The sequence below is a fragment of the Accipiter gentilis genome, chromosome 7 (assembly GCF_929443795.1).
Source record: "Accipiter gentilis chromosome 7, bAccGen1.1, whole genome shotgun sequence".
In the NCBI taxonomy this organism is placed as follows: Eukaryota; Metazoa; Chordata; class Aves; order Accipitriformes; family Accipitridae; genus Astur; species Astur gentilis.
In genome coordinates this window covers 20,956,515-20,976,711 of record NC_064886.1, presented here as the reverse complement: position 1 = coordinate 20,976,711, position 20,197 = coordinate 20,956,515, and the positions used below count along the sequence as shown (strand labels likewise).

Genomic DNA, 20,197 nt, shown 5'->3' with positions numbered 1-20,197 from the left:
CAAAGATAAAGAAGTGTATGATTTTGCACGCTTCACATACATATATAGTTGTATTAGTATTTATATGCACAATTACTCAAAACACTGTTCTGTAGCATGATCCAGAGAATGCAACCTCAAGAATAAGCCCTTCCTATTGACCACAATAACTGCTATGCAGCAGAGCATTCAGATTTGACAAATTTTACAGACAGTAAACTTTAAAGGTGCCTAGACACAAATATCTTAGATGTAATTAACAGTATTAATATAACACAATATATATCATCTTATATCTGGATAATTAAAAGAGGGAATTTATGATCATTAATGATTAAATATAGATTTAAATGCACCAGGCCACATTCTTCTATGGTCTCCCTTCCTCATCAACTCTGTTTTCACCCTTCTTCGATTCCTGTCATATCTCTCCTGCCATTCATCCATCCATCATACTTTTTCACATTCTACCCAACTGCTTGCTTTCCTTCTGTGCTTTGCTGTTCAACCACCTGGTTCTCTACATCTATTTCTTATCTTAATATTGTCTGGTTACTTTACTCCAGCAACAGTCACAGACTAATTAGCAAGTCCTCTTCCTGCTATAATCGCATTCCTACATATTATAACCGGGTATTTCACAAACCATAGTGAAAAAGCATTTACTAGTACAAATCTTGCACTATGTAATTAGAAATTAATGATTCGTTATTTCATTAAAACTATTTTCAAAGACCTTCCACATTTGATGATACTTATTTAATGTCTTCAAGGTGACTATGCCCTTTGTAATGGGTACGAAGACGCTTATATAATGGAAGAAGTGCAAAAATGTTTTAAGTGTTAGCCCACACAGAACTCTAAAGAATATGTTTGGTTTCCAAACCCACCTTGAATGCCTGACAGTTCTATAGGCAGTGGGAAGTGAGTGCTTTGCTTTTGAATGTGATCTAGATCTGGACTTAGATGATGAATGATACTTGAATGGTGATCGAGATCTTGTCCGAGATCTTTTCTTGTGTTTTTTTCTTTTCTTTTCTTTTTCTTCATCCCTAGGAGGATCTTTGCTTTTGCTTGAAGGCCTTTCTGCTTGTTTAACTTCTAAGGTGGGTAAAGTTCTGACTGCAGTCACAGGACACGGTATACTATTGACACTCTGAAATCAAAGGCAAATAAAGAACAGTGTTCAGTTTTCAAAGTTGTGTGCAAATTTTTAATTTGAGAAATTCCCTTAAGTGTGGACAATACATAAGCATCTCTAGTCCTTTATACTAAACAGAGGGCTACATCTACCCCTGAGCATGCCACATACATGCATATTCTGGCAAAGAAACTTAAGATATCCTGCTTAGTAGTCTTGCCAATATACAACATAGGTTTTTTGCAGAACTTCTGGATAATGAGTACAACAACAAGGAAAATAATAACTAAACATCACCTTACATTTTTTGACCCATGAAAGTGTGTGAGACATACATCCACCTAGTTGTGAAATCAATAACAAACTAACCTCCCACAAATACTTTAAAACCTCACAGTGCTGCATCAGTATTATGTAAAGTGTGCATAAGTAAGGCTGACATCTTCAAAAATGTGCATCTGGTAGTATTTAATGGAGGCCTATACAGTTCCCCAAAGATACATACACAAGCTGGGATATGCATGCTAAGACTGTCAGCTTAACTAGGACATAGTTCTGAAGTTTTCATCTTTAGTTTTTAGAAGAAATGTGTTCTAAAAAAATGGGTACTATCAGATATCTTTTCATCTACTTATCCCTTTCATTTAAAAAAAGATAAACCTGAAAATACAATGAGGAACTACTGACATTTAAAGTTAAGTTTTAATGTCACTTTCATCCCTGAACTGTGCTGTTTAGATTACAACCTCAAGGAAAACAGCAAAACTAATTAGTGCTGATAAAAATTATTTCTGTACTTTGCGAAATAAATGTTTTGCATGTAAAGGGTTGAGAAGATCACGAAAATTATTATTTCAAACATAGAACAGGTCCATGCACAATTCATGCTCAGCGAGTAATTCTGACTGCAGTCAGTCAAGCAAAACATACCATACTCTAAGAAATTTTCAAATTATCAGCTTGTACCTGAGAGAATTTTGCTCAATACCTTGTTTAGAACAATTCAAGTCAGGTGCTATAGATATGGTCCTCATTTCAAAGCCTGTCATTCCCCTAGCTGTGATTTCAAGGCAACTGGAGAAATCAGTTTCCCTCTGCCATAATTTCAGCTCCACTTCATCTGACACTTTCACCGTTTGATACAAGGAAGCTTACCGTGATACCGTGATCAGAATAAGAAGTAACACATTAAAAACTGAAATTACCAAATTAGAAACAGGTGATCTTTTCCTTTCTTTTTACCCTTCTCCTACTGTGAATGTGTCAAGGCAATAATTGACCACATTTGAATAATCGGAAATCCAGCTTTGCTTCAAGTTAGAGAGCCATGACACTTTTCTGAGCTTTAATGGATAACTGCTATCACAGTATTTACAAAAGTATTTACAAAAATAGCAATAAAGCAGCACTAAAGCAGTTTGCTTCAAGGATTCTAAACATTTTACAGCATGATAATTTGAGTGACTGGTTTACCAGACACCCATTTCCAATTTCACTAACTTCACAGTCCACATGTAATTGCAGACACCTCATCTCCAAACTTCAGAGTTTCCTAAGAGACCACCACAGCCGACTTTTGTTCCTTGACAATGTTATTCATTTCTTTATACAGTGTCTTAGTCTTCACTTTGAACACTACTGAATATGTAATAGACCAGTTTGCCTTGAAGTAGACACCTCTAATAGCTTGAAACGAAATAGCTGTAGGCAAAGTAGAGTTAAGAGGAAAAGGAGAGAGAAGAAAAAAACAACTGTTTTCAGCACCCAGTTCGTTTGGCCACATCAAACACAAGCTATCATAACACTGCCAAAAAGGATGTTAATAAATGAACGACACATTCACTTTTAGCTAACACATAGAGATTCTCTCAGCAATCAGAACAAAGAACGCCAAAATGCTAAGCACCCCTAAGTATCCACCAAAAGCATTGGATGCTGAAACCATGGGCTCTCCTTGACTTTCAGGCTACTTACACTAAAGAGCAACAGTGCTGTCCAGATATCTCTGAGAAAAGCACGGCTGCAGGCTGGCTGGCTGTAGATTCAGTCACCACTGCTTCAGGTTACTAAAGAATCACGTTTGGAAAGCCATACAGATGTAACTTTAGCTACCCCCAGGTGAATTCATAGGTTCTGGAGTGCAGGACAATGGCTAACACACAGGGAGAAGTCACCTACCCGTCCAAACCTATGCAACGCATCACTGTGACCAGGAGCTCCAGTGATACTTGTCAGGTCACAACAGCATGATCAACTGTGAACAAACATGCTGATTCCCTCAGCGGCAACTCTGGTTGCCTTCAAGAAAAAAGTCATGAGCAAAATGACCCAATTTACCGTCAGAGCAGAACATAGAGCTCAGTGAAAGAACTTAATGTCAGCAAGTTGCCAAGCCACAAAGAAAATGTCTAGGTGTATAAATAACGATGCTGAATAAAAATATTTGGAAAAAAAGAAACTGTTAGCCTCTGTCAAATAGAAGAAGCTGTCACTGGTTTGTGTTTTTACTAGTGAAAGTTGATCCAGGCAAACTAAGATAATGGGAACTAAAATTGGAGGAACAAATGCAGGAAAAAAGTATCAAAGCAAGCACAGATACTGGGAGATTATTAAGCACTTCCAACAGGCAGAAAAGCTCTGTTTTACTGACCAGGCTCTGCAAATCTGCAGGCCAGTAGCACACCGTATTGGAAAGCACAGCAACGAACTGGTTACCTGATGAATTTTTTTATGAATCTCCAGGGATGAGAGATTTAAACTTTTTGAGATCTCTTCTAAGAGGTTACACTGCAAACATTCAGGTAGCATTCATTTGATCTCACTTCTTTATCCATTTTGGGTAACAGCACATTTCTTTGGCCCTTATTAAACACTACAGTGTCAGACAATTTCACTGGCAGAGTTGTTGTTCAGCATTTTATTTGCATGACTGAAGCAAATCTGACTAAAATAACACTTCCTACAGTAAACACTTGGTACAAAGAAATGTTTCACATATACCTTTTTGGAAAACAAAGAAGATTCAGTAACCCTTGTTTAGCAGTAATGGGTTAGCAAAGAGCTCTGTATCAGGAAGACTTTATAGCTATATGAGAACAGAAACGAGCACTTCAGTTAATTATAAGACATTTGCATATTTGCAGTATTCATAAGACCAGAACACACATTAGTTATTCTGGGGTTATGCTACTTAATACACAAAGCCAACATTAGAAGTGAACCAAAAGGTGCTTACTGCAACAGAACAAAACACTACCATTGTTCCCGATACAAGCAAAATCAACTGCTAAAGAACATTATCAATAATGTTACTACTACCACTTTTACAACTGGCTAATACTACTTCTGTTTTGAACAGCTGAGTTTTGCAGTAATTTGAATCCTGTGTTAGATCAAAATTTGAAACAGTGAGGAATGTCAGATCTGTGAAGAGTTAATCAACAATTTTCTTACTTCAATAAAACCTGAAAATACTCCAGATTCTTTTCTACCACTGTACCTTGTTTACTGCAGGTTCCCCAAAGCTTATGGTGAAGTATTCCCTGATTGAGAATTAATAAGCAACTGTCTACCAGCAATGGAAGCACATGATTGTTGTGTGCATCAAAGCAAGCAGTTACTGCTTTTATAAGAGTTTGTCAGTCTTAGCCTCAATAAACTGGCCAAAATGATTAAATAGAAGTGGTAAAACATTTCCTATAGAATAAGTTCCTATAGAACAGATGAAATACTCAATACTCGAAGACTCAACCGTTTCATCAGGGTTTAGCTGCTGCACTGAAACACAGCTATTAACAGTACACTGACTGTGATAAGTTCTTCAAAACCAGACAGAATTTGCATTCTCAGTTTTGAAGGGCCAACTGTAAAGAAATCGGTGGCTGTGAATCTGTCTGCTGTACGGATCAATAAGCCTTTGTATCTTGAGTACTTTGAAGACTAAAAATCAAGGCACAGAACATTCTTAGCTGCCTCACCTATCTTAATTAAGATGGCAGTTCCTGATATTTACCTTTTTTCCTCCTGTTAAATTTTAATTAAAGTATTTACAGTATGAGGAATTACAACACTCATGTAGTTTTTGATAGTAGGGTTCTTGCAATAAAAAGAAGTTCCAAATGCCAGCAAGCTATCCACTGCCCAAATACCACATTAGTATGTGACATTTTGTTTTGTGTTTTTATCTGTCCTTTTGAAAAAGCAAGATAAGGGAAATTTAAACGCACACACTCCGCCTTCCATGCTAAACAGAAGATATAGACACCTATATTCTGAAACAAACAAACAAACAAAAAACCCCCAACCAAAAAAAAAACAAGTAAAGAAAGAAATGAATGGCCCTAAAATATTGTAAAGCATTTTTCCTTTAAATACTTATTGAATGGTTTTCATTAGGCAATTAATTTTGCTCACAAATTAACATTAAGAAAATATGCAAACGTAAAATTATGTTATGCATTATTATTCCAAAGAGGCATGCAGTAATATCTACAGTCCATTGCTAAAAAAAGTAGGATCAACTACAGTAGCATGAAAGATGTACACTATCTACAGTTGTGGATAATGCTGTTATGCTTGGCAAAACTTTAATGGCATCTTATTTTTAAACATGGCACACTTCTGTTTTACTCATAAACAGACTGCTTTCCACACATACACAAAGAAGAAAATTATTACATACAGGACAACAGTAAGGGCAAGCTATCTAAAGAAACAAACGATAAAACAGGGCTTCAAAACAGGGAAGATGAAAGAACCAAATTTTGCTTTGTACTATAGAATCTTTATATTCAGAGGCACAACAGCAGATGACATTTGGGACAAGCCATTAAAATAGAGTTACTTTGAAATCATGAGCTTGTCTGTTTTTGCAGCAGTATGATAGTGGGTTTCTCTCCTTGTTTAAATCGGATACTAAGGTTTATACAGGTAACAGTTTGGGTATAACCAACTGTCTTTTGCATGCATATCAAAGTACCATCACCCCTAAAGCATTTCTGACATAGGATAAAATATGAGAGATTAGCAGAATAATCCGTATTAGAAACCCATCAGACACACTACTAGTTAAATCATGTCCTGTAGACAAAAGTCAGACTGTACTACACTTGCAGAACACCTGTCACTACATCAAGTAACTTCTCTGAAGAAGTTAAATACACTGTGCCTTGCCTAGCCAGCCAACAGTGCTGGCCCCTTCTCCTATTTCTGTCAGGTATTACCAGAATCAGTAGATTCTGGGAGACACTTTATCAATTAAATTACTTTAATGGTTACCTACAACCAATTTCTTTGTCAAAGAATGCAGGTCTGCAGTCCTTCTTTCACAAGGACAGCACAGGGGACTTTACCTACACAAATCATATTTACCAAAACGTTTTGCTGGAAGGAATGATTCAGCAGCTTAGATTTTCCCTCTGCAAGACTCCTATAACCTGCTACTATTATCAACCACTGTTAACAAAAACATTAAGCAAGTGTTCACCAGCAACACACTGAACCATGCCAGTTTTCTCCTGTGAGGCTTGGCTGCACACAGATGGAGAACCACAGCTCCATAAGAGATTCTTCTCCTTTCTCGTTTTCAACCTTTTGCTCCCAGATGCACTTATGAACAATACTGCTCAGATGGACAGGGTTAGGGATAATCAAGAGTTTTGAATGAGCACATTTGCAGACAAATGACATTTTAACCCCTAAAAAAGATGGCAAAAACATTACAAGCCTCCTATACCAAGTGTACAGTATCAAGGCCTACTACCAAGGGTGACACCTATATTCAGAATTCAACTTGTGCCAATAGCCAATTGCTTTATTAAGCTGAAAAATAAAAATCAACATAATAATAATTTTTAAAAAGTAAACCAAACCAAAACAAACATACCATCTTAACATGAGCTTTCCCAATGTCTAATCTACTTAATTCAGTTTTTGATAAATACATATAGGAATATGCACAACTAGCCTTTATTCCACTTTATATATAAATATGTCATTTTAATTTTTAAAATGTAAATTAATTTTAATAATTTTGGATAAGGTTTGCAATTTCAGATTACAAAACACCTTACTATATTTGTTTAAAAATAAAAAAGCATTTCAATGCAACACTCCAGACAACCTGGCATACTCCAGCTCTGCATATCTAGAACTGCAGTTGTTAAAGCTACAGGTTGTTTCGTGTTGTAGGACAAAGAACCTATGTTCACTACAGTATGATTGCAACATCTCTTTACTGACACTACCTGACATGCACCAATTGGCATGATTTTCTTGTTACAAAAGTGTCTACATGAAATATATATGGAAACACAAGAAGTGAGATGCCACCCAGTTATAGTTTACCCATGGCCTCAAAAAGGGCAAAGACTTCACTAGCTACAATGTTACTGGAAGCTGATCAGTTGTGTTTTCCAAGCACTGGTTTGAGGAAGCATTATGCTTAACTGCACTGTTGTAATGCATCCAAGAATGGTGAGGAGCCATTTGTGAAAAGCTGTGCTGCTTCATTGCTCAAGCTCATTTTTCAGCCTTTTCCTGTTGCTTGATTTCACTTTAAGGAAAAACAGGAAACCCTATAAAAGAAATAATTCAGCTATGGAAAAGTAGATCTAACTATTTTTAAGAATCAGCTGAAGTCAAAAAAGCTTAAAAGCACTATGTTCTGTGGCATCAACTGTCCTTTACATGCAGTTAGCAGAATCAATTTTGTTCAAAGGTATAATGTATGCTCAGTACCAGCATTTCTTTCAAGAATACTAGGTATCAGGAAAATCTGACAGTGGTCAAAAAAGCTTTGCTCATTTAATGCATTTCTACATGTGTGGTAAGCAGGTTTTCAGCACAAATGTACACTGTGTATACACATAAATAGTATTACTAGTTTTTATACAGTTACTAGGCAGGGGCAATCTCATGGCAATTATGCATCTCCCATGGACATCCATAGAGCTGGGTTGTTCAGCCTGGAGAAGAGAAGGCTCCGAGGAGACCTTACAGCAGCCTGCCAGTACTTGAGAGGGGGCCTGCAGGAAAGCTGGAGAGTGACTTTTTACAAGGGCATGTAGTGATAGGACAAGAGGTAATGGTTTTAAACTGAAAGAGGGTGGATTTAGATTAGATATTAGGAATAAATTATTACTGTGAGGGTGGTGAGACACTGGAACAGGTTGCCCAGAGAAGCTGTGGATGTCCCATCCCTGGCAGTGTTCAAGGCCAGGGTGGATGGGGCTTTGAGCAACCTGGTCTAGTGGAAGGTGTCCCTGCCCATGGCAGGGGGATTAGAACTAGATGATCTTTAAGGTCCCTTCCAACCCAAACCATTCTATGATGACACTTATCTGCTCTTCTGAAAAAGAGTCACCTGTTACTGAAGAGTTACTGGTTATTTCAGGCATTCTCTTAAAGAAAAATATCAAAAGAACCTCAGCTTAGAAATACCATGTCCTTGACAAATCCCCTTGAGAAGGAAAGCAGAACTGCAAGTCTGGGGAGTTTTGCATTGTCATTGCCTCTTTGCATTCACTCTTCAATATACAACTGAAAAAAGTACTGAACATTTGTGCCAGTCAGGGAAAATTTGTTAGCAGTAGCAACAAGAATCCCAAACACGATCTCTTTTGGGATGTGACCACACTCAATTTGCATATCTGCTGCTCTATGCTGATATGGATCACCTAAACTGCAGGTATGTCTCTTTCAATTGCCTGTTCTTCTGAAAGCCTTTTGAGGTGTAATCCATAATTTATTTGGAAAAATCAAGAACTGGGCAATGATTACTTGTTAGGTACTGGAATTCTTTCTGTGGGAAAGGAAATGATGGAAAACCCTGTCATTCATTCTTGTAACCAGTCTGTCACAATCAATATCTGAAATTTTCTATCAGTATCTAGAGATGAAGTTTTGCTTGATTAGTGCAACCAAGAGTGATTTATTGGCTTTTCTGGAAGCAAAGTAATTCCAAACCCAGGAAGCTGAGGTTCTGACTTTGCTGAAAATGGATTTTGACAGCTTTTCTTCGATTAAGAAGAGATTGCCTGGACTTGTTGGAAGTGTCCATACAGGTGCTGGAAACACAGACTCCCCCATCTTTTAGCAAGCATGCATCAGATCGCACTGAATTGGGATGTGCTTATCATAAAATGATGCTTAGGCTGAATAAAAACGAGTGACACTCCTGAAAGTAAAATTATCATTTTTTAAGCTAGGACAAGCACTATACTGGCAGAAAGAGAAAGTGGCTCAGTGAAAAAGCTGGAACAAGGGGAAAAGAAAAAAAAAGAACAGAAACCAAGTAGGAAAATAGCCTATTGTCCTCTGTGGATGAAGTTAAGCAATTAGGAACTTAAATGAAAATACACAACATAAATGGGAAAGTGACTCTTTGATAGAGAACATAGCTCTGCTGCCAAAACCTGCAGATGGAGAGAAAAGCTTCAGGATAACGCTACGATGCATGAACAAATCAATACTTGAAGGATTTTCCTATACAATAAATTCAAATCCCTCATTTAGGCTTTTAAAATTATAGTTCTTTTATTGAAATCAGAAAGGGTTTATGTGAAACACATTACTTCTTAGCTATTTTAAACAGTATTTTCTGTTTATTAGTAGGAAAAAAAGCAGATACGTGGCTTTGATCAATAAAGGTTTTTAGAGTTTTGCTTTATATTTCATTACTGAAGTTTCATTACTAAAGTCTATTGGCCCAAGATTCTTCTTTAACCTGGCCTACTCAAAAATTCTAAGTCTTAAAACTGACTTCTAGAGGGTCTGCCTAGAAAGGGATTTTTATTATAACTACTCATCAACAGACTGACTAGGAATGGTTTCTGTTTGCTGCAGAAGATAATGCCAACTAGATGATTAGCTGTTACTTCTGCATGACAAATCCTCTTTTTCCCCTTTGTGATGAACTCTAGTAATCCAAACTATGGCTACAAGAAAATGGCCAAACACCCAAATGGCAAGGGAACTTACTAGCAATCTTATTGTGTCCCTAAAACCTAATAATAAGTCATCAGCAATATTCAGGTTACATTCAGGTTTGGCCTAAGAGTGCAGTATCATGATGACCTACTCCAAACAGCTTCTGAAAGCCCTCCAATTGACATTACCCTAGTATTATCTATTGTGGTTGACCATCCAAACAGTGAAAACGTGTGCAAATGGACAAGAGAATTACAAGGCAGAAAAAAGATGGAAAGCAGTCTGCCTCTGCCACATGACTATTTCCTAGTAGTTTTCTACAATAAGCAGAGGATTTGAATTTCTAACACAACTATCACAAACTGTTCTTCGAAAGAAGTGCAGGAATACTACCACTCCAAATTGATTTGCTACAGAAAGATACTTGCTTCTCCAAAATAAAGAGCTTCTGCTGAACAAGCCCAATGGATTAGGCCATTTCATGATCAAGTAGGCAAATGCAGTGTGTCTACTTCCAGTTCTCTGGAAGACAGCTAGCAGAGTAATTAGTCCCCTCAGTTATTTCACTGTGAGTTTTTTGGTTTGACTCTTCATTGACTATGCTTAGTGAATAACATACATACATGTATTTATTTGAATTTTGTGCCACTACCTGTAAACTTAGTTTTATTTTTAAAATCATATCCTTATAATAACACAAAATCTTTTATAACTCCCATACTAAACTTGGGCCTAAAAGAGAAAGAACATTCTAGCATTCTAAGCTTTTAAGGAGTTAACATGAAATACTCAACTAACACAAAGATGATGAAGAGCAACTATTATATACCCTAGTTTTCTCCCACCTATGTATTTGTTTTCTTGATTAAGGATGTCCCACCTAGAAACCTTAAATCGCAAACATCAGTTCACTGTTCATCTCAAGTTTCATGCCAGTTAAATTAATAAAAATCAAACAACAAAACCCAGCAGAACAGGTGCAAAATAAGTGTTAAAGTAAGCTCAATTGCCTGTGAACTGTTTCTGAACTTGAAGATGTCTAGTCACATCAAAATACACATTAAATAAGTAAGTATCACAACAGATACCCAAATACTCCTGAAAGGTAACCATTCTAATTCATGGACCACTAATACAGAGTTAATATTGCAAGCTCATTCTCCCTTCTGTAACTGGCTGACCGACCTCTGAACTATGCATCATATTTCTCTACCAGTTTTTTAATGACAGATGAGACACATATGTAAGATAACTGAAAAATATTAACAGTGCTTAAAATTCAAATTTCTCCCCATTTAGAAAAGCTTCTATCTCTTCAGTCAACTTCATAACATACTGTCAGGTTCACGCTCTATAGGTAAGTTTTCTGCTAGCTTTATGGTAAAGGTAATTTATTTCCTGCTTACCTCATTATTGAAGGAATTCTCTTCAATTTTCTCAGTTTCTGCCTCTGCCAGAGGGTTTTTCAGGGTCTGCAAGAACAGTGCAGCTTTCCTTTTGCGCTCTGCTTGTAGCTGCTTTTCTTTTGATTCTTTGGAGGCCTGTGCAAGCTTCTCTCTTGCTGCAGCTGCTAATCTATCCTCTAGTTTCTGCTTTGCTAAGAAAGACAATTAAGCATAAAGTTCAGAGTGAGTCGCACTTGGGGAGCTTAGGTTTCCTTGAGACAACTTCCCCCCCAACACAACCAACCAAACAGCCCCTCCAACCATTCTCAAACCGTTCTAATACATCCATTCAAAGATATAATAAGGATGCATCAGCTTGAAATTATGAAATTCCAAGCATCTGAATTCATAGATAAATAATTTAATTGATGAAAAGCAGTACAGGTGAAGTAAAAATTTTTAAGCTTAAAGAAAATGACATGAAAATCCAATCCTGAAAATTCAGGATACTTGTCCTTTTCTATTTACAAAAGCTATCTAAAAAAGTAGCACTGTAAATCCACAAGCTTTTTCTTGTACCTGTTAAAGCAATGCAAACTCTCCACTTTGCTCTTTCCATAGATCTGTTCTTTACCTCACATTTTCCAGTCCTATTTACATACGTCTTAATGTTTACACAAAGGGCTGCTCCAGAAATTTTCAGAAACTGTTTCACCATTGTTACAACGAACAGTTATTGTTGTGTGGTTACAGAAAGAGAATAAGCCAATTCATTTAACTGTGTGCCTAATGGGTCATTTTTCTAATTTTTTCATCTTACACTTCCACTTTTGTGCTCTACGCATATACGAGATGACCTTTTTTTTTTGTTCAATTGCACATTTCTTCCAACACACAAATTTTTCCAAACATGTTTTACACTTTGTTTTGATTATCATACAAAACATTTCATGTTTGCTTTAGATATGTATCACCACAGCATACTTTGTGTTACTAAAGTTTACAAAGGAACTGCTACTTTGGAGAAAAAAAAAAAATATTTTGAAAATGAAAAATTAAATTCCTGTGGCATACTCATAGTTGCAAGAAAAATATTAAGTTTTTAAGCTGGTAAACACTGACAGCATCTCTACTTTATTAAACACTCTCTGCTGTGAAACAGCCTTGGGGAGGAAAGGGGGAAATTTGATCCCTTTAAAAGATCATTTAATTCAAATTCACACAGCATACCCTTCTGCCCTTACATAAACACAGTAACAGGAAAAACCCATACAAAGACTTAATGGCATTGCATTATAAGAGTAACAAAACATCGACAAGGTGATACTAGTCTATATGGGAGTGCTATATAACTGAAAAATAGCTTGAAGCATTTCATTGTTCTCTGAAGAAAATGAGAAACAGACATGCCTTTTTCTGGGCTCTGTTAACGCAATCTGGAAACTAGAAGTTTAGTGTTCTACTCCGAGGTTGTAATTGAAAAACAAAATAAAATTCAGAAAGATCATGCATCAGGGCAAAGTACTGAACTGCAGTGTGCTACAAGTTTGATTTTAGCTGAGCAACCAATGAAGATTTCATTCTTAACAATAAGCAGGAAACTATGGGAAGAAATTCTGATTCCTGTTAACATGACATAGTGAAGATTCAAAATACCTAAAATGCCATACTTATTCACATGACAGTTTTGTAGTTTGCCTGACTACAAACTAGGACTCAATCTTTCATTTTGCTTCCGGTGTAACATGGGATACCTTGTTTAGCTTCCAACTCCTCCTGTGTAAGTTGAGGTTTTTTCTCTTCAGCAGCAGTACAAGGAGCAGTAACAGCTGGAGTATGGTTTGAAGCACTATTAGCATTCTCTTGGCCTTCCTTGCCCTCTTCTTCCTCCTCATCACTGTCATCATCTAATTTAACACGGTTTTTCTCCAAAGGAAGAAGGTCATTTTCTTTGGCCTTGATTGCAAAGCTTATTGGAGCAAATGATGCTGTGAATGAATGGGTAAGATTTTACACATCATTAGACTACAGTACAAAGCATTTCTTGACTTTATCCATTACTCATGCAGACTACACCACAAAAAAAAGAAACCGGTATCATCCTTATGCTATACTATTTTGGGGAAAAGGACAACACAATCTTTTTGTTTGTATGTTTGTTTTTTTGTTAAACAATTGTTGGAAACTTCATTTACCCTGTAAAGATCTATCTCAAAGTCTTTTCCCAATACTTCAGTAGCAGCAGGGAAAAAGAAAGGTACTCTAAACCATCTCAGGAATTACATTTCCTGAGATAAGATAAATAATTTCATATTCTGTCCCAAATAAATTTCAGTTTCAGTACTCCTTCTTCTCCCCAATGAACAATCTACTCTTCCAAGCTTAAGATGAAAACGCTCTGTGCTCAGGCTCCTATCTGACACACTACAGTATGATATGGTCCCTCATGTTTCCTTCACGCTAAATCGATGGTTTGCACAACAATAGCATTTGGCAGGCTCACAGAACAGAATTTAAAGACTTATCTCCATCTATATGAAAATTAATTACTTTGGGGAGTTAACAACATTTCATTACAGGAGATATAAACACAAAAGCTAAGTACTTCTCCACAAATGTCTTAGCTAGTGTTGCTGTAGCAAGATTGGTGGTCAACTATTCCTTTCAAGCAGCCCCTACTACTCCCACACAAAAGGACAGCACAACACACTCATGCCAGCACACTGAATGGAAAAAGAACGCCTGTAAAAAAAATGGAGTATCACAATGAAAAGGAAATTGTGGATCATTTCAAGCTAGGCTGTATTAATGCATCTTCAAAAAATATTAAGCATAGCTAATGTCTAACTATACTTGAATCTGAAATAATCCTTTTGCCTCACAGAATTTTCCTTGGAATGTTTTTTGAGAACCGTTTTCTGAAAAAAAAAACCAAAAACAACACCCACTGAATTAATCTCTAAACCATTTATCCAAAATGCAACTTCTAAGAATAAAGAATGGAATTTCTCACACATCTCAAGCAAAGCAACCTACTACCATATGGTCTGCTGCATTATTTATCTTTCTCAGAATGCCTTTTGCATATGTAGCCTATAAGATTCCAATTAGGGAAATTTAAATACAATAATGAAATTACATACCAAGGTTTATAAAATATAAGCTTTGCATCTTGTAATTCTGGGGTAAGAAAATAGGCTCAGAAATAAAGAACTCAAGAATTCCAGAAGAAGAGATATTATAATGGTGATTTTCCAACTTTTTCATATGACAAAACAAATCCTACAATGGGATTTCACTGCCTCAGAGGCAGAAGAAAAATCTAGTGCGGATGTTATGTTTGTCTTGCAGCCAAGTACTGTATTTGGGTTACAAGAAAGTGGGATTTGTATCGTATTAGAGGAAATGAAAATAAGTTTATAGGAATACAATTGTCATGAAATGACTCACTGGTTACATTCATCTAAATTTGATCAGAGATTATTATTATTAAACCATGGGCTCCAGTTTGCCATTTATTAATAACACAACAAGAAGAAATTACATAATTTTCTGTTGTATATTACACTCTCTTAATAGGGCATCTTTGAAGACAGGGAAGATTGCTCATTCCCTGGGGAAGCTACTCAACCTGCCCAGAGAAGAAACTGCAGAGTATGGACAGCCAGACAACCACAACAAGGAGCTTGGAGCTTGCAGCCCGTGGAGGAAAAGAAAACCGCAGTGAGGAGCGGGAAGAGAGAAGAATTCCAAGGGACCACAGGGAGTAGATAAACTTATCAGCAATTAAGAAAGCCACTAAAGTGGCAGGAAAGCAGCACCCATCCATGGGAACACAGGTCAAGAGTGTTTTTCCTGTTTTGTTTGGTTTTTTTCAGTGGCTTTCAGTTCTAGTTAAAAGATTTAAATTTCTAGTTTTTACTGAAAAGAAGAAATTTTAAGATATCTTTTCCCAATAGGCCAGGAAATCAGTTCCCAGATACAAATAATCACTTCTCTAACTCAGGACACTAACAGTGTGTTAGCTGACTTTGTTTGACGGGCTTCCAAGAGATCCTGCCATTTTGTCCCTCTGCTGCTATGACTACAAGAGGAAAAACATTCCACTTAGACATGAAAAGGGTCTTTTATTCCAGCATGACTAATATCCAACACAGGAAGACTGAGCAACTGAGTAGTAAGCCTAGCATGCTTCCTCCATATGTATGGTTTCAAACAAGACTACTGGTTTATTCAGAAGGAATAACTTCTTTCTTGCACAGAACTTATAACTGTCAAGTTTAAAATGACAAAAATAAGATTCTACTGAGGTCACTGATGAAAGCCTTCAACTTTGCACAAAACTGAAATAAAACAATTTATTCTGTCAGACCATAAATACCTGATAGTCTGATAAGAAAGAAATATGAAAGCAATCAAATTACTTATTTCAGTGCTATTTTGATGCTTCCAATGAAAATATTTTCTGCAGGATGAAATTCTTTTCCCTACTTTCCCCCTGCCTCTCTTTAGTATATGCTAACAAATATTTTCAGGGCCAACAAATCATGCTAACATACCTTTTACCAATTTACCATCACTGACAGTTTTAGAAGGAGGAACATCCTTTTTATTTCCTGGAACTCCCTTAGCACTTGGCTCAGATGCATCTTCAGGTGCATGTTCATCTGTAAATTGAGTCTCACTTGGTGTATCACCGGCAGTATCTGCTGGAACATCTTCAGATGAAGATACTCCCTTTTCAAAAGAAATGTGCAAGCTTACTAACTGGGTAGTTCATGAAAAAATTAACGCAGTGTCTGTGGAGCTGCAATTTTGTCAGTCATTTCAAAAATCACAGTATCAGCTAATGACATAACAGCTAATTTTACATCAATAAATACTCATGACCAAAAGTCTGCTTCTTATAAATAATGCACTGCTTCATGTAAACCGATAGGCTGCAAAAACTATAGACCTACAGTAAGAATACAGTTAAATAACAGTGTTGTTATTTAACAGCAAAGAAAATATTCTTCAGCTGGTACGCTGTTGCCAACAACTGTTTTAAAAATTATGTTTTTTAAAAGTAGACCCTAAAAGCATATACTTTTTTTCCAAAGTATATTCTTCTAGGTCTTGATCTACAGGGTCCAGGAAAAAATCCATTAAAATTAATTCACAGTGACAGAATGAAAGCTTATGACATTTTTTCCTCATGTACAATTGAATGATAACTGCTTTACAAAATCAAGTTTTACAGGGATCAACACAGGTTAACATGTTTGATTTGTTCCAACATTGTGCTGAAGAACACTGGGCCTATCAATGTTTTTTGTGGCATTAAACTGAAACAGTACAGATGTACTGAGATTTTTCAAAAGAGTAAAGAATTACTGATTCTACTATTACATGACCGAGTCATTCAAAATGACCTCTAAACTCACCGTATAGATATTTCAAGATGGATATTGCAGAAAATTAAAAATATTTACATGGTGAGTCAGGTGATGACATTAAGTCATTTAACATTTAAATGAGCCTCTCTCAATAAATAGTTTGGCTGCTTTCCACTGGCTACTGTTAAGTATGCTTTGATGTTAAAATACCAGGTATTGAAGGGATCCTTTCATTGCTCTCTGCAGCCACTCCCTGACCAACAGAACTAATTTCTGAAAATCCTCAAAGGGGAAAAGCACAAGGAAATCAAGGACTTCATCCTGTATTTACTGAAGCCAGTAGTACAATTTCTTATTAACTTTAATGGCCAAAAGGAGAACAATCAATTGCATTATCTGCCTATACATACATTACTAAAGCATAAAGATAATATTGAAATCATTATTCTAAAAAATTAAAGAGAATGGCATTATCTACAAAACCATGCAGTAGCAAAATATGCATTGCTACACATGACCTCAAGGGACTTAAACCAGTTTCTGCTTGCTTCTTAGCTGTACTCATTTGAACACTTAAAATGAATCCTTTATTGTTACACTTTGGTTAGTGTACAATTTCCCCCCAAAATAAATGTTAACAAGTCCTTATTAATTATCTAAGTATTATGAATTCAACACACTGGTTTGCAAATAATAAATTCTAGAATAATAGCTATCATTTTGGTACAAGGACAACTTTTCATTGTATTTAACAACTAAATAAGATCATGTTTACCGCAGCTTATCTTTAAAAACAGTGTTTGCAAAACATTTTTCACTATTAAAACAAAGTATTAGACACAAGTGTTTCAAACAGCAACTAGTAATGAATTTCTTCATTTTCCACAAAGCGATTTTGAGGAGTTTACCCACAGGCCTACCTTCTTCAGTTTAAGGCTCCCCAATCTAAGCCTTGGGATGACAAATGACATAGGGCCTAAAAAAAAAATAGCTCTTTCCCATGAAAAGTTAACATCAGATAATGTATTTCTGATACTATTTGCAATTTTCTTTTCAGTAAGAGAACAATGTAATGAGATTAGCTAACATGAGAACAGTTAAAAACAAGGATGCCAAGTCTGGGTATCACTTTCTAATAACATGGACTAGAAGCAGCAAAGTAAGTAGGAAACTGATGCAAGATTTTGAAGCTCAAATATTGTTTCAGTCAATCATGACAGGACTCTTCTATAACAAAACCTCCCTCAGAAAAAAGCATGTCAGAAACGTAGTCTAGCTACTGTGCTACTGTCCTATAAAGAACCATGAGCCATATGAGAATATATGGTTGTTAAAAACCTATACTTTACCTTTCTGACAACAGAACACTAATCCCAATCCTACAAAGCTCTAAACCTCCACAAAGCATATACTCCCTTGTATAGAAAGCCGAAAGATTTTCAGGTTGCCATTTTATATTACAACCACACCGAGTGGCTGCTTATACTAAAAACCAAGAACTAAATATCACATCACCTTATGTATCCTTATTTAAATGCTATACAAAGCTAAAAAGCAACAACAAAAAAAAGCATTCACATCCTTTGCTGAACAATTTCTCCAGAATTCAGTGTTCCATTTTTAAAAAGTCTCATCGCAACACAACAGATAAGCAAGTCCTTTTTTCACTTACATTCCATTTTTAATATATGTATATACAAACACATATGTACCTGACAGTTATCACTGCTCTCTTTTTGAAGGAAGAACTGTTTTTTAAATTCGTAATAAGCATTATACTGGTGCCACGGTTGCAGGAACTCAAATCTGTTAAAAGAAAACTGAGTATGTGAAAATGCACATGAACATAGTATATACCAACAGTGCTTTGCCATCTAATTTTCTCTAGCCAACAGAATGCTATTTGATGTTAGGTAGCACTGTAACTTATACCTAAACTTCCAGAGGACACACATTCAGAGCATCCTTTCTAGAGAAGTTTTTGTTAGGTTGGTTGTTTTGAGGATTTGGGCAACAATGCTTTGGCATTACCTTTAAGTAGGTCCCTGAATTCCAATTAAAAAAAAAGACAGTACTTCTCTTCTTGAGACCCACATGTCCTGGTATATATTTAAAAATTAAAACCTCAACTTCTATTTTAAAAGTTAAAATAACGTTTTCTCTTACCTGAGATCATTCTTCGCACGAACGCTGGTTTCAAATTTTATCCCATTCCTAGCAACATACTCAGCTAGTTTATCAATAACAGGTTGAATATCTGGGGGTGGAGGTATAATAGCAACCACTGGAGCAATTGTGCTGAAAACATCAAAATACACCATTTTTATAAATAGAACATAAATATCTTTCAGACTCTTGCTTTAACAGAAAAAACATCACAGAGGTGTGTTCTCTGGGTTCATTATGCAGTTAAAATAACTTGATTTTCCATCATGCAAAAAATTCCTAGTAGCTGAGTAACAATAACCATGTACAATATCAAAGACCAAAGTGGAGGCAATAAAAGCTGTATAAACACTGGTGAATGTTACTGAGGAATCACCAATAAGAGAACCCTCACTGAATACTTCATACTGAAGTGCAGGAAAGAGACCCATCCAACCAACAAGCAAATCTGTATGTGGTACCTTGTAGATGTTGTGGTAGAAGTCAACCCACTGCTGCTATCAGTTGTTTCTGGGGGAGGTGGAGGTGTAGTACCGGGGGGTGGAGGTACTGTTGCTACTCCTGTAGTGCTTGATACAGTCACCCCTGCAGGCAACGCGTTGTAGTAGGTGGCAACATCTATTCCTGGAGGTGGAGGCGCGAGGCAATAGGTTCCATCAGGTAGCATATAGTAACTATAATACATGGCTGCCACAGTTGCTATAAAAAGACATATTTAAGAACAATGTTCTAATTAGAAGAAAAACACCTAATAAAAAACCCAAACCATTACTGCATCAGAACAAATATATTGAGAATCCGGATTCACACAACACACTAAGAAGTAGTACCTAATTTCTAGCGTAAAAAAAAAAACAACCCAAAGAAAAAAAAAGAACACTCCTACTGATGCACTTAGGATGAATAAGAAATATGTAGATTAAGGGACAGAATCAGAATGTACTGAAGGTCAGTCGGAAGCCAAATAGGTATGAATAAAGAAGTGAACCAGAGAAGGCCTCTGGCAGTTTAACTCAGTTAAAACTATGTATGCATTAAGAAAGAAATACATATATATTCAAAACTAATGTCGAGAAATTAAACCACTAGCATCACTATATATATATCTTAAACTACTACATTGTTATACATAGACACACACCTACTTACTGAAACCTCAAAAAGTAGACAGATTTTGCATTTTAACACCAACACAATGAACAACCTATCTGAGCAAGTTT

The 20,197-nt window shown here is 36.3% G+C and overlaps 1 protein-coding gene across 6 annotated transcripts in view; it reads right to left on the bottom strand.

Moving 5' to 3' along the window:
• SFSWAP (splicing factor SWAP) overlaps nucleotides 1-20,197 on the bottom strand; it is a 49,558-nt gene that overhangs the window by 14,244 nt on the left and 15,117 nt on the right. For all 6 annotated transcript variants that reach the window (XM_049804954.1, XM_049804955.1, XM_049804959.1 and 3 more), the window contains exons 8-14: nucleotides 19,439-19,676; nucleotides 18,978-19,109; nucleotides 18,524-18,617; nucleotides 15,993-16,170; nucleotides 13,188-13,421; nucleotides 11,455-11,645; nucleotides 870-1,135 (exon numbers count right to left, since the gene is read on the bottom strand). In XM_049804954.1, coding sequence (XP_049660911.1) covers nucleotides 870-1,135; nucleotides 11,455-11,645; nucleotides 13,188-13,421; nucleotides 15,993-16,170; nucleotides 18,524-18,617; nucleotides 18,978-19,109; nucleotides 19,439-19,676 — 1,333 coding nt within the window. The remainder of the gene's footprint in view (nucleotides 1-869; nucleotides 1,136-11,454; nucleotides 11,646-13,187; nucleotides 13,422-15,992; nucleotides 16,171-18,523; nucleotides 18,618-18,977; nucleotides 19,110-19,438; nucleotides 19,677-20,197) is intronic.